We start from the raw sequence: 15,925 nt of genomic DNA, 5'->3' as shown, positions 1-15,925 counted from the left end.
AGGAGTCTGTGAACTTTTCCCAAAGCAGATGACATCCTCTGGAAAAAGACAGCTTGTGAGGGAGAGGAATGCACAGGGGAGAGGGGAGGTTTCGTACATACTTTTCTGTAGTTCTGCCATTGTTTTATGTATATGTGTGCTTATGTGTGTCTATAAAACATTATATCTGGATTTTTCCCCTGTGAAAACTTTGGAGCTGTATTTTTTACTGTTGTGATCAAATGAATTGAAGCTTGCATGTCATTTATTCAGTAAGGAGGTTTATACTTCATCTTTTTTTCATAATGAGTTATTTCAGTGATTCTCCTGCAATGTCTCTTAACCCTAGGGTTAAAAGAAAAAGAAAAAGATTTCTTAATTCATTGCTTTTGAACTTTTGTTTTGGAATAGATGATGAAAATACTACATCCCAAGAAGTCTGTTGTAAACCTAGTTTCATGAAACAAGTCCTTGTGGTTTCCCTTGGTAGCAAAAAGGAAATATCAAGGGAAAACTGTTTACTGAGGTTTTAGTATGGAGGTTTTTAAAATATAGTGAATAATCTAAAGGATCATTTTACATCCTCTCTGGTATTGAATAGACACAAAAAAGCTTTTTTTCTCAAAACAAACACCCCCACTGATTCCCCACATAGTCCATTTTGAAGATGCTACATCTGTGATGTATTTCTGCAGTGAACAACAGCATCTTTCAGAATATTGTCTGCTAGCTTGAACTCTCACCTCCACCAGGCTCACTCCTTTCTCAAAATATTCTAACTGCCACCATGAACTCTTACTCTGACAGTCACCCTGTAATCACAGCAGACACAGCAGAGGCCTCCCCTGGGACAGATGTGCAAAATACAGTATTTTTTTAAGTGCAAAGAGCTGTTTCTCATTTCCCAGCTGCATCTGAGAATATGTTTAACTGGCAGGTAAATACATATTTATTTAAACAGGAAGGTTACAAATATTCATTTGGTGTTTTCATAGCATCCTTTATATTTAATGTCCTGTTAGAATCAAAGTGTAGGAAAGAAATTATTTTTCAGCAGATACTTTCTGTTAAACTCATTGATCCTTAAAAAGTGTTTTAGTTTTTTATCTGGTGACCATCCTATACACTGGTTGTAGAGAAGAGACTGCAGGAGAGAACTTGGGATAAGATGAACCAAGGGTCTTGCTACCACTTCTCTCACCTAAGAGCTATTTGCTTTGCTGCAGAAAATGACAGCACGTTTAAGTTTTAGACACTTTATTGTGCTCAGCGATGCTGAGAACCCCTTGTCTAACTTACCTGTCTGGAAAGCTTATCATAACCATTATCACTTTCAACTACAGCAAAGTTCAACTGGCTTTTCTTATGCATAGTTACTACAGAGAAGAATTAATAAAACAATATTCTTAAAATGCTCATTTCTTTTCCTTTTCCCCACTTTTCCCTGAATTATATCACCTGGAATGAATTTGCACTCCAGATACTGCAGCATTGCAGTTTTTGTCTGTCTCCATATCTACTGTTTTTATCATACATATATATTCCAGGTTTTGCTATTCAGGGCACCTATCTATTATATAAACAGAAGCTATCTTTTTAAAGTGAGCACAACTGTGGTAAGTAGAGACCATATGCAGGGGTTAAGCGTGGTGTGCTGACAGAGGATGTGCTTGCCTTTTTTAATGATTTGTTTCATGACATTTGTTTTTGTCTGGTTATGCAGTTGCAATGTGATTATTCTTATGGTGTGATTTAACTGTTCTTTAAGAAAGGTTTGTCAAAAGAGAAGGGTCATTGTGATCTGAAAATCCTAAGGCTTATTGTCCTAGTTTCTGAAATATTTAAAATACTTTGAAATTTAAAGCCTTCTAGAACTTGTCTTCACTTTCCAGGTACAAAGGCAAGATAAGTGTCCATGCCATAGCACTGAAAGCAAGGAGATGCTCTGCTTCAATAATTTCCTTTCAACTGTCAGTTCAAGAAGCATGAAAGTGAACTTTATAAAAATTCCAGAGAAAAAGTCATGAAATGGGAGGGAATATGTGCCTAGAGGTGGCTTGTTTTGAAGTGGGCTATGCTGAGGAGATCTGCACATCCTGCAGGTGTCCAATTGTCTTAAATTTGGCAATACCCATGGATTTCAAAACCACATGGTCACAGTTTTGGTCTCGTTTTATTTTTTTACAACTACTGGAGCTAACAGTGGAATGGAAGAGAGGGTAGTACAGCTAATCTTTCATCCTTTTGGGTGCCGGGAACCCCCCAAGTTGTGCAGCACTGGATGGACCACCTAGTCACAGCACACTGCACAGATCCCTTGTTGACTGGCATGATGATCTTTAGAGCTCCTAGAGGATTTCTCAGAAGTAAACAACCCTATTCATCATTTCTATTGTCAGATAAAAAGGATGTTAACATGAGAACATTCTGCTCTCTTTGATATAAAGACAAGGCCATGTCAGTGGTGTCGTGACCAGCTGTCAAGTGGGAGATGCTTAGGGGCTTCTCTGATAAAATCAGCCACATCATACAGCAGCCAGGCACAGCACAGGCCTGCACCACCCTCAGGTCAGCTCTTGAGGGAATCTAACACCTCAGTGTACAATAGTATTCCAATTAGGATCATTACATGTGCCAAAACCACACATATAGTTGTCCTCATTTTTCCTTCTGAAGTGTCATTAGATGTTGCATATGAAATACTGATGCAAAGTAAGTCATCTGCAGACTTGGGCTGTAAAAATGTAACCAGGTGTGCTAGGAGTAAAGTCAATTCATCATTTAATTTCTCTGTCACCATAAAAAATTAGCACAGATTGCCAAATCAAGTGGTTGCCTAGCATCGTAAATGCAATTATTTCCCCTCTTTGGAGTTTTGCATCCAAATGCTTCTGTAACCCCTTACTCTGTTATAACCTCAGATGCCTTGCTTTCTCTAGTGGATTTCTCACTTTCCTCACACTCTCCCATGTGTCTTTGCAGTGGTCAGTGTACATCCGTGCTGCTGTCCGCAAAGAAAAAGGATTGCCAATATTGGTGGAACTGCTTCGAATAGACAATGACCGGGTGGTATGTGCAGTTGCTACAGCTTTACGAAACATGGCCTTAGATGTCAGAAATAAAGAGTTAATAGGTATGTTCTTTCCAAAAAAATCTATTTGTTCTGTGGGCTTGGGGTGTTTTTTTCCAGTTTCCGGCAGAATGAGCACAATGGAAACTATTCTTCTCACATTTCTAGAACAATTTATTTAGTTCTTTCTCTAGTGTGTCATATTTAGTTTTTTTGTGACAGCTTGCTGGTATATTGCAAGGAATTGTTAAATTGATTAAACATCATGCAATGTTTCTTGATCTCTTGTGCTCTAATCTCTGTAAGAAAAGCAATGTCTTTGTTCTGCATTAGCACTTCATTCCTAGGCTGGCAGTAGCAGGATCTAAGTGCTCCTGATCCTCAGATTACCTATTGCAAGCAACTTTGGGGTCATGAAGTGACAAATCATAAAAATCTTAAGATGGTTACAGGAATTTACTGGGCAGATTAGTAGCTCCAACAAGAGAGCTAAGATATTCCTAATTCACAAACACATACAATTAAGGAAAAGGATGGTAATTTATGTAAATCATTATTGCCCCTGATTTTTGATTGTATGGGAAGCCCATATCTTGGGGGTTTGGACTTTTTAAATTTTGTGTAGGTTTTTGGTGGGGTGTTTTTATTTGAAATTCATCCAAACACTGTGGATCGTTAAACTTCTATTTTTGTATTCTGTTTTTAAAAAATAATCACTTCCTTGATTTTTAACTCTTTCAATAATCATGACAAAATTATTTCTACTTCAGTACATTAAAAGCATATTTTGTATTCATTTTTGCTAACTTGTTCACTTATTATCATTACAGCATACTTCTCCTCCTCTGCTTTAATTCCAGTATTCCACAAATAGATACTTTGTTCATAATGTTTGTTATTTTTATCCAGTTCTATTTTAGGGTTAATGCTTCATTACAGCAGTGCTCTGCAAGTTGTTAAAACAAGGCAATCACAACTCTCACACATTGTACTAATGTTCCCAAGTCTGCAAATTTTGTTTAGGAAAGTAAGACTATACATGTGAAATTGCGGGTCTTATCTGATGTGCCATTCAAAATACGGGTTAAATTACGGATAATTAGTTTGCACAACCTAAAAATTTTAGTATTTTGTTAAATTCTTGAAGAACATGTGATAAAAGCAAAGATGAATTAAAAAAAGGTGGGAAAAGTCTGTTGAAAAAAATTACCTAATAAATGTATGTAGACAACTAGTAATAACTGTACAGTACTGCTCATGTTAAGTTATTTGTAGAGTTATTCTGAGGAATTGTACTTCATAATTGCAATACAAGTTTACCACAGTTTAAAAACCGTCCAAACATGCCAGTATGACAGGGGAGTTATGACTATAATTCTTGTACCATTTCAGCTGTGATCTTTGTATGTTCGTTTCTTTGGCTTTCATCACTGAACTTCAAAGAAACTAATAACAGTCATTACTGCTCTTGTCCTCAAGTATTTTTTGGCAAATAGGGCCTATCTTAAGGCTGATTTTGGGAAATGCTGAACATTGCTTTGGTCAAGAATTTCAACTCATGTTGTAGGCCATCCATTTTTGTGATATTGCAGTTCCATGTATTGCAGGATGCCTTAGCATTTCCAGTTATGGAAAGGAAGATTCAAAAGGGACTTGCTTTATTCAGTTAGTTGCTCAAGTATCTTTCTGGCTAACCAGAAGTGGCATGGTATTTGTCTTTCCTCTTTGCTATTTTTATTTGTGCATCATATTCTTGAGGTGACAAACTTTACCTCACTAGCTGTAATTTCCCCCTAAGAAAACCTTTTCTAAAGGTGAATTTTCCAACTGTTTATACTGTAAAATTAAATAGGTAGAATTGAGTTGGTTGCGATTTTTAATGCCTATATAAAGCTTTCTTTTCAGTGGTGCTGTCATTCCATTCCCAACTGACAATTTTTTACCAAAATGTGCCAGAGAATGATTTATTTTATTCTACTGCTGCCGAATAGCCCATAAATCAGTGTTGAGGCACCTGGAAAATATATCAGAGAGCTTGCTAAAATCCAGACTCGCCTATACTAAATTACAAAAGAAACAAAAAGACCCCTTTTTCAAATGGCCAGAAGTTTCATACTAGACTGCATTGAATTGACCAATCTGCTTTGTTTTTCACACAGATCGATCAACTGTGTTGTTATATTGCTAAAATTGGTGCCAGGCTTCTCTATAAATTATCTGAGTCATCCCCATAGCAGCATTTCCTTTATTTATAGTGAGGTCTTCTTTCTAGATTTCATTTCAAGCATGCTCCATGTCTTTAAAAGGACCCTTTTTTTCCTTCTATTTTATCGCTTTTGGATTATGCCATGTGTCCTTTGACCAAGATGGTAGACATATTCATCTTTTTTCATCCCAAAATTAAACTTCGCTTAGACAAAAACATGGTAAACCTGGCCTACTTAGTCACTAGGTAATCCAGCACCCAGTTTTCCCTCCTTGGCCATACTGCCCAGGTTTCTGGTCATAGTCAGATCAGCTGCTCCTCATAGGACTTACCATCCAGACCCTTCATCAGCTTTGTTGCCCTTCTCTGGACTCACTCCAGCACCTCAATGTCCTTCTTGAACTGAGGGGTCCAGAATTGGACAGAATACTCAAGGTGTGACCTCACCAGTGCTGAGTACAGGGGCAGAATCCCTGCCCTGGTCCTGCTGGCCACACTGTTCCTGATACAGGCCAGGGTGCCATTGGCCTTCTTGGCCACCTGGGCACACTGCTGGCTCATATGTACAAAGTAGGAATTGTCCTCTTGCAGTAAAATTTAGAATTTGTATTAGTATTACATTTCATACTGTTTAATACTGTCCATAGGGTACAGCTGGAGTGAATGCAGAGTTGGAGTTATAAAACCTTATTGCATAGTTTTGTGCTTCAAGTCTTTCTGTCAGTTTTCTTTTATCCCAACAGTGGTTTCTAATGCTGTTCTGGGTCAATCTTGATTAAGAGAAATATTTTACTAGTAATTGAAAAACACCATTCTTTCTCTTGGCCTGTATTTTTGTAGGTTGGTTTGGGTTTTTTTTTAGAGATTAGTAGCATTTTATTCCCTCATTCTTGAAAAAAGGACTATTCCACCTGCAGATTTTTGTTGAATTCTTGTACTGTGTAGAAAATAAGTCCCTATGTATCTCTGGTTTTAAGATGTCTAGGGAATCCAGGTGTCTCTTCAGGGGTCTAGATTCTAGGGAGTTTGATGGGATAAGTAGAAGTGTTGTAATACTTAAAACATCTTTATTGTGGCTATTGGTGTAAAAGCTTGATTCAGATAAGTAAAGTTCGTGGTACAATTTCTTCTGCCTTCACAAGGTTTTGAATGAGGTCCTAAAACAGGTTGTTTAGCAGGGGTCATTTTTAAATAATTGTTTGTGAGTTGAAGGCTACAAGTGTCAATACTGAAGGATGCTACATTCACTACTCATCTGTCTGTAATGTAGTTATAAGATATACACAAAATTCAAGGATAGCATATCAATTAAATTGTTAGTTAATATGTACTAGAACTTACTTAAGCTTGTTATCTGTCTAAAACTTCATAATCCAATATAAGATACCTGTATTATACTTATAAGTGACTGAGAGAGACTCACAGAGGGTGACATTTTATTTAGCATGCGATAAAATAGATCTCTCCCTGTATTACCTTCTCACCATTGTTCAGTGATGACAAAGTTCTCAGGAACATGTAAATTCCACTGAGTGTATGTCATGTGATCTCATGAACCATGTGGATTTGTTTGGTTGCCTGGAATAACTGGTGTTTGCTTCAAAGTTTTATTGCTAAACTTGAGAAAATTTGATTGGAAGATATATTGGGAGTTCACAACTCTAGTGAATTATTAGACCTGCAGAAAAATTCAGGTTGGAAGGAACCTCGCAAGGTCATCTTGACCAGCCTCGCACTCAAAGAAGCATCAGGTGCATTATTTCAAAGTGTAATCTTGATATTTGGAAAGATTTCCCTTCAACCGTGAGGCTGAAAACACCTCAGATACAAATATTTGCATTCCCACCACAGAACATGACTCTTCTGGAGCATAAACAACTGCATGGGTTCCTCCTGTTTTAGAACATGCTCACGTTTTGTTTCAGGAATAGCAATAAAACCAAGTGAAAAGAGTGTTTAGTGTTGTAGTTACAAGAACAGCAGCTAAGTCCTAGTAATGTACATTGACAGAAAATAGAAGAATCTGTCAGGAGATGATTAAATCAAATATGCAGCTTTCTTCCCACTTAGATAGCTTACATGCTGTTTTCTCTTTCTAAATGTGAGCATTTCAGAATTTCTCACATATGCATCTGTAAGGATCTGGGAGACATTGAATTTTTTATTGAATTGTTAATTGACCTATAAAGTGTCTTAGTCACTGAAATCTTAAATTGACATAAATTTGCAATGCAGAAGATGCCAGAAAGCCTTGATCAGGACTTGTAGGCGTTTGTTCAAAAGAAGGTGAAGACAGAATATATACTGCAATTTGTCTAATTTGTACCAGGTTTTATTACACTTCATTTGTTGTATTTGGTAGTTGAGCTGTGCAAAACAATAAACAGATACCTGAATGAGAGAAGATTGTCGTCAAGAAGTTGATTTACAAAATGGAATGTATGGTCATGCATTAATAACTGGTGCTCCTCACCCTATATCAGTGAAGAGAAAGATGCTAGTTAAGTTAATAAATGCATAATTAAATTTTTATGTTTATATCATGTATGGTAGCATCTGGACTCTCTAATTTCTAATGTATACATAAGTTAGCTAAGAATTTAAACTGATAAATGTTTAAGTGTTAAGTACTTTTTCTATTTCAGTGTAAAAGCCTTGTGTCAAGGAGATCTCTACTTTTAATGTGCCTTCAGCCACTTGTGCATTGTTTTTTTCTCCAGTTGCTCTCAAATATATTTCTGACAAGCAGACCTGGTAGTTAGAGAGGTTAGAGGAGGTTTGCTCTCTCAGTCACTTCTAATTAAATAACATTCTCATGTGAAGGGATTTAGGGGGATAACCAGCATTGGTAAAACAGAATTATTATTTTTAGTATCACAGTCAAGATCAACTCTTGATTCATTCTTCTACATCTGAACTTCCCTATTGCCCAAGTACACATGTCTGGATTTGGAGGGATTTTTCTCTACCATGAATCATCTGAAATAAGTTGTGTTTCAAGTAGTCAGATAGGCTTCTGGACAGTAGAGAGAAAATTACACCTCTGTGTGTTCATCCCACTTACCTCTATCACCTGAAGTGTTTGATCTTAGTGTAATGGGTCCTGTGTGAGAACCTAGAGAAGTAGCCAGAGACTCAATGGCTAAGCTGTGTGTGACTGAAGATAGGGAAGTAGTATCCCGTCAGAAGTTGTTCTGGTAATACAGACTAAGTACTGTCCTGCTCCCTTTTGAATTAGGCCAGTAGACTTTGCAAGGGCAGTTAGTGAAAAAGCATGGCAATTTTACATTGTCCCCCAAAACAGCAGAAATAACTGCACGCAGGCTTAAATCTATGATAATGTTCATAGATCTGTTTTTCCTTGTAATGCTAAGTCAAAGAACCATACAGTATTTCACCTTCACCGCAGTAAGATCAAGGTGCTCCACAAACACTAACCACAAGCCAGCCGTAGTTTAGCTATTCCTTATGGTAGAATAAACCCTGGGGCAATTCCTGGGAAATGCCTTTGTTTCTATCTTAAATACCAGTTTCAAGAGAATCATCTTTGGTTTTGTACCATGACAGTTTATCTAGATGGTGGTCATCATTTTAAATTATGCCATATAATGTTTTAAGGTTTATAAACCTTTAAGTGTTTATTATAGATTTTATCAGTTTATATTCACGTTTAGTAATACTTAAGGTTAAATTCTGAGCGCAAGTCATAAAAATTGCAAAATCTGGTGGAGGTGGCCCAGGAACGACTAGATTCAATGTGACTGCCAAAAACACCACCACCAAAAAACCGGAAAATCAACCAAGAGATGTGCCTTTTCATTTCATTGATGTACATTTCACATATAAGAAAGTGCCCTGACCTTAACCTTGTATTTTTTTGAGTTAAACTATTTGTTTTATTCTGTTCTCCTGCACAAGGTAGCAAGCTGCTTTTCTCAGAAGATTGACATTTCAAACAATTTAATATTAATTTTCATCTCTATTTCTCAGTATGTTCATGGTGAGAAGTGCTACGTACGTTTTGAAAATTTGGAGTTCTGATCTAAAAAGTGCATATAATTTAGTTACATATTCCATAAAATATACAAAGGTAGAAATGCAAATCTCACAAACTGCCAAAGTAATTTTAAAAGTACTTTTAAATCCATGTGAATGGCAAAGCAGTTTTGAAAATTCAAGTTTTGTGACAGCCTTACAATAACAGCTAAGTGTATCAAAACATGTTTCCAGCCTGTTCTCTATCAGCTTCAATTCATAGAATAGTGAGGTAGTTTTATTCTCTGTAATATGCAAAATAGCCTTTCCTCCTGACATACTTATCAACTTAAGTGATTTTCAAATGATGGAAATTAATTATATGGCATTCTTTACTAAAAGCACTTTCCTTTGAAGAAAGTCAAACTCCTATTCATGACACGTGTCAGTACAAGAAAGTAGAACATGGCAGGTGAATTAGCATTTAATAAAGGAAAGTAATGCCATTTTCTTCTCACATATGAAGACCCTGGGAATGAGTCTGAGGCACCGTAGTTTCAAAAGATGTTGGAGGTGGAGCTGAGAAAAACTGATTTTGGTTTTATTAATAGTGATTTTTCTCTGTACATCTACATCCTTGCACTCTCTAAATTTGTGCAGTTGTTCCTGCAAAATCTCATACAATCCTAGTTCCTGAGTTAGATGTTGACAGGTGAAGCATCAGTACACAATGCCTCTCTCCCCACACGTGGCTTTTGAGAGATATACACTGACTTCTATTTTAGTATTCCCAAGGTTATCTTTTTTCAGAGTACTTAAAAAGGAGTAATGTTAAGGACAAAACCCAAACACCATTCACAAAGATGACACTGATATAAAAATTCAGATTGCAGGGACCTAAAAGATTTCTATGCCCTTGCACAGAGGGACTAACCATAGGCTAGCAAAGAAGTAAAATACCTACAAATATGCCACATAGTTGTTTATCCATTAGATACAAATTTGCACCATAAAATGTCTCATGCTCGCAGGATAAATATATGATAAAAGCAGAAGATACCAGAAAGTTAATGTTCAAAGAATGCAAGATTAGGAAACAGTACAGATGTCTGGATTCTTGCAACTCACGTTTTAACTAAATCTCTATGCAATTAAATTGCATTTAGTTTTTCTTTCCATTCCTGATCATTGGGTGGTTACACAACATTGCTGGTAGTTAGCAGTTGCACAGTACGCTTAAGACATGATGGCATTTCTTTATTGGGTTAGATGAACTCTGTGCCCAAATATGTGTGTACCTGTGTTACTTTAGTCTTTCACAGTTATAAAAAGGGAACTCAGTCTCATACTTGTTGGTTTCTGCATACTATCTTCAGAGGCCTCTGCTTTCATACAGTATAATTGTTCTTCATTAAGTACTTTGATGTAGAATTTCTTTGCTTGTAAGAACTAAGGCATACCCTAGTTGTTTCCATCATTTACTATGGGTTTAGTGTTAAAGGCTCTTGTTTCAGATAACATTATTAAAACTTCAAATAGTCTTTTGATTACAGAATGGCCTTTTGCTGCAGCCTTTGCAAATGAATTCTTGTGTTTCCTGATGAATATTGTGACACCTTTATGTGCATGTAGTATCTCTAAAAAGGCGCTGTCTATGACTGGCTGGAAGCACTATCACTCTGTGTTAGGTTTCTGGTAATTTCTGGGGCTTTTATTTTTGTAATTGGTTAAATAGGTCTCAGAGTAAATCCGATTGCACCCCTACTTAACAAGCAATGTTTAAAAAACTCCAAATCTGCTGTTTCATGCTTATAACTGCTGGGATTGAATAGCAGCAGTTTTGTAATACACAGTTACAAAATATTAAAAGGGTAACAAATTCTCATCATCTGAGATAAGTGAGGAAATAATCAATTTGCTGAGGGGCCTTATTATCATAATTCCATAAGGTAAGACTGTGATTCTGGTACTTAGTATCTCGATGGGCTCAATTAAACAAAAATAAAGAAATGTGCTTTTCCTCCCGAGGAAAGCCTAGAGAACCCTTAGAATCAGCTTCAAAGCCCAATTGATCTCTCCATGGCACCTCTATAAAAATATTTGAAATGTGGTATTACTGATACAATCTTTAGTATTATTATGGGTTTCATTTTCCTTTTGCTTCCTCTTGTGGCAGTGTTATGCAAGAGATTGTGTGAACATGAAAAAGATACAATGACTACCCCCTAGAGTTAGTAATTTTATATATATATATGATGTATGATGCTTTATAATGATAGATCAGACTCCAGGAATTGACCTAAGAAAGCATTTATATGCATTACTGCTTAAACCCATGCTTTTTGTATAGAAATGTAATCTGAGTAGGTCAAATTGAAAGATCGGGTTAAGACAAAAGAAAACAGCATGTTGTTAAGACTTAAAATTGAAGGGTTTTTTGGGTTTTTTTAAGGAACTAGACAACTGAATATTTTAGATACGATCCCTGTTATACTCCAGAATGAAGATTTTGAGCAAACATAATCAGAGAACCACATTTAAGGATATAGTTTTGAGAATTTTCAGTAGATTGTGGAGCTCTACACTATAAAAAGAAATGGGAAGAAAGCTCCCTTGTTGCTGGTGGTTTATCCACCCTGATCAATGTGCAGGGAACAAATCAACAATGAAATTCAAAGTTGCTTGTCTTTGTGGGTAGTCTTAGATATTAAGTAATTGCTAACAGTCTGGGATACATATATTATGAAATTCATCACTAGATGATCTTGTGCCAGTTTACCTCCTATTAGTCCATGTAAGCCTAGAACATTTAAAAAATAAACTCACTTTCCCAGTTTGTAGAAAAGGCTTCAGTCTTCCAGTGCCACAAAAGACAGAATTTAGCCTTACTGAATCTTTTAGACTTGGAAGAGACTTCCAGAGGTCACTGGTCCAGTAAGAGAAGGTTGCTCAGGACCTTGTCCAGCTGATAGTATAGAAATTCCTCAACCACCCTGGGCAACCTGTTCTGTTGTTTGACCACTATCGCAGTAAAATTTGTCTTCCTTTTATTGGTTGGAATTTCTTTTATTCCAGCAAATGTCTTTTGCTTCTTTTTCTTAGATATGGAACTCTAAGATGATCCTGACCCCATCTTCTCTGCACCATTTCGTTAAGTATTTGTAGACAACAGTAGGATCTCTCTGTAACCTTCCTTTAAGGCCCACAAGATGCAGTTCTTGTATGGCATGTGCTCTAGTTCCCCAGCTTCTTCTGTGACATAATGCCCTTTTGTCCAGCCAGTTTTCCACCCACCATTTCATCTACATATATCGTCAAAATCTCAGTGAGGATGCTATACTGAGTAAGAAGTGTGTAAACGGACATGTTTGTTATTTCAAGCAATGTAAACTCAGTAATTCCTAAAATAAATAGATAAATTCCTAAAATAAAGTAGATAAATACAATTTAAATGTCTTTAACCTCAGTGGCATCATTGCATATACTGAAGTTACTTCAGGACAAGTTTCACCAAATTTTAAACCACAATTTCAGCGTGACAGTGTATAAACACCAGGGTTAAATCATCTTATTGTTAAATCAAGGGCATAATAGGATAATAGCAACTAATTTCACTAAAGCACAAAAGTTTGCTTTGATTACCATAGGGAATTATAATAGTAGCTCAAAATGTTGCATTTTTAGTAAGGCACTATACTTGCAGATTTTAAAAGGGAAATACTGTGGAATGTCATCGAATATCCCAAATTGGAAGGGACCTGCAAGGATCATCAAGTTCCACTCGTGGCCCTGCACAGGATAGATCCAAGAATTACAGCATGTGCCTGAGTGTGTTGTCCAAATGCTTCATGAACTCTGTCAGGCTTGGTGCTGTGACACTTCCCTGGGGAGCCTGTTCCAGTGCCTGACTACCCCCTGGGTGAAGAACTATTTTCCTAACATTTAACTTTGTTTTTGGAATTGATTACTTTAAAAATAAGTGGCAATAAATACAGTTTTTCTAGTGTTCAGCAGTGATGCTTTTTATTAAACTAATCTCACACAGACTGATAGATTCTGATTTGGTATATAATTCAATTATATAGCAATAAAATTAATTTTAAATTATTGCACATACATGGGAAAAATGTGAGAAGTGTAATCACACTCTTATGTACAAAGGCATTCTTTTTCTGTCCTTTATAATAACTTATTTCAACTTCAACTCTGAATACTATATGCAAAAATATCCCCATATTAAACTGACATAGGATGTCTTTAACTTAATTTTTATATATAGGAATATATACACACAAAGCATATATGTTTCTAGGTATGTATGTAGGTTTTAATACAGCTTTTTACCTGCACCAAAGTGGAAGAGAATCTGTGTTGAGGAGTACACGTGCACATACAAAATTACTAACCTCATGTAAAAAACATATATATGACATGCAATTGCAACGACTAGAATAAAATCTTGTCTCTGGCAGCTTAATCTTGCTCTCATGGAAGCAAGAAGAAATTTTTCCATCAAGTTCCTGAGAAGCAGGATTCAACTCAGAATAACAAATCAGCATTGTTAAGGTAGAGTGAGTAGGCTGCATAGGTATTAATCACCATAACAATGTCAAACAATGGTGAGGTCTACTTTAGATCAATTAATTAGGTAGGAGAGCAGGGTAAGTGGTTCTTACCATGTTAGTAGCATCTGGGTAAAATTCTTATGTGCCTGATGGTAAATTAAGAACTGAATTTCTGTTTTCAGTCATGACATAGCCTTTAAGCTGACTGTTTTAAAGGGACTAATAATTTATTGTGAAAAATAGAGTTGGATGCCAATTAATTCACTTTGGTCCTTTGAAAATGTTGCACTTACCCCATTAAGTATACTTAACAGAAATAAATTCATGTTAAGTATATAATACAGGTCATTTTTTAATGGTAGAATTTCTATTTTCACTCAAAATTATAGATTCTCAGCTGATTGAGTTAGCATATTTAGGAAATTACAGTTCCCTCACCTAAGGCGTGGTAATTCACCCTGAGGCAGTCAGTGACAGAAGATACTCCTGCTTCTAGGTTCTATCCAGCCTCTCATTATCATGCCACATCTACACTGAGTCAGCACTGCCTGACTTACTGGTCAAAATTACCTGGGGAGCAGAAAAAGTACTATTTCCTTTTAGAGACAAACCATTGTTAAACAGAATGAACTCAAATGAGTCTTGTGAGAAGCTAACCTGAGGGGAGAAAAACTCTGACTTCCTCAGTAGTGCTTCCGAGGCTCAAAGTGCTGGTCACTACCTGATAAATTTTCACACTTGCATACTGGATGTCTGCCCCACACCCTGAAAGTTGTTTTCTTTTGTTAGAATCCAACCACCATGAATCCTACCTTAGTATTATTGCACCACTATAAAGTGTTACTTTACTATAAACTCCTCTCCCTCCCTCTTACCTCCTTCAAAAGAAACCCAAAACAATCAGTTTTGGCAATTCCTTCATGTCTTTACTAGAAAATTAAATAGTAAAACAGATAAGCTGCATCCTCAGACAGACAAAAGTAAGCTCCTTTGGAATATGATGATATCAAGTAGGCTGGCAAGCTGGAATGTATAGTTTCCCTATATAGGTAGGTATTAAATCTTTAGCATTTAAAGACATTATCCTCTGCTGTACAATACTGTACCACAATGTCTAAATCAAGCCCCAAAGAAAAGGGCATGTCTCCTTCTCTCTTGTGAGCCACTAACAATCTGAGATACCAAGGATATCACAAGCAAAGCCTTGGAGATGGAGGTTTTGAGGATGGATTTTTGAGCATTATCCTCTGTAGTTAAATCTATTCTTCTGCCTTGGGATTGAATATGTATATTCCTTATACTGAAGAGCTCAGCCTCTTTCTAGGGAGACTGAAATTCATCTCATTCACTTGTAACCCTGTGTAAGCATCTTTCATTCTCTAGGACTTTTCTGATAAGCTATCCTCAGCTTACAGAAACTTCAAAGCTGAGGCAAAGTTATGAAAAGGAGAAAGAAAAAGGAATTGCACCTCTAGTTCAAGCTTCAAACAATGCAAAAATTGATTAGGAGTTAGAGATTAGCGTAACCTTTTCCACATTCTTATGAAAATTAAATGTTGTCTCTTTCCTTCCCCATGTTATTCTAAAATCTACCTAAAGCTTAAGAGATCGGTAATTATTAGTCTGGCAATATTAATAAGAAGCTGCAATTTGAAGCCCTGTGGCTAGAGATTCATTGTAGAGTTGCCACTAAAGTAAATAAAGTAAGAGAATTAAATTATTTACAAAGCAAACACTACAAAATCATATCTTAAAACTGGAAGAGTTCATTTGTTCCCTAGATTTGTTCAGTCATTCCTGAGGAGAAAAACCAATAAGTCTTAGGTGCTTTTTAAGTTGGACATTGACCTGTTTTGTCTTGATTTCTGTAACTGTGAATGAATAATCACGTATCTCTTTCGTAGTTAGGGACTATTAACGTGCAGAAAATGTCTAAACATCGTCTGCTAAAAGGAATTCTAAAAAGCACATCATTATGACAAAACTGATGGACGTACTTTCAGAAGCGGTGTTACTAATTTGAAAGTTAGTATGTCATGAGCTTTTTTTATTACCAGTCCTGAGGCACACTCTAGATTGGATTGCAACAGGAACCCAGAAGAAAGCATCCAAGGTGAGCTGTTAGCACAC

At 36.4% G+C, this 15,925-nt stretch overlaps 1 protein-coding gene across 14 annotated transcripts in view; it reads left to right on the top strand.

The window, feature by feature from the left end:
* Positions 1-15,925, top strand: part of CTNND2 (catenin delta 2) — a 644,208-nt gene that overhangs the window by 574,992 nt on the left and 53,291 nt on the right. For all 14 annotated transcript variants that reach the window (XR_003571787.1, XM_027889023.1, XM_027889022.1 and 11 more), the window contains one exon: positions 2,962-3,112. Coding sequence is in view for 13 of the 14 variants with exons in the window: in XM_027889023.1 (XP_027744824.1) it covers positions 2,962-3,112 (151 nt within the window). In the remaining variant the exon portion in view is untranslated. The remainder of the gene's footprint in view (positions 1-2,961; positions 3,113-15,925) is intronic.

Source organism: Empidonax traillii, unplaced genomic scaffold (genome assembly GCF_003031625.1).
Source record: "Empidonax traillii isolate 1590-97213 ecotype Southwest subspecies unplaced genomic scaffold, ASM303162v1 scaffold249:size1902748, whole genome shotgun sequence".
Lineage (NCBI taxonomy): Eukaryota > Metazoa > Chordata > Aves > Passeriformes > Tyrannidae > Empidonax > Empidonax traillii.
This window is presented reverse-complemented; position numbering and strand designations above follow the sequence as displayed.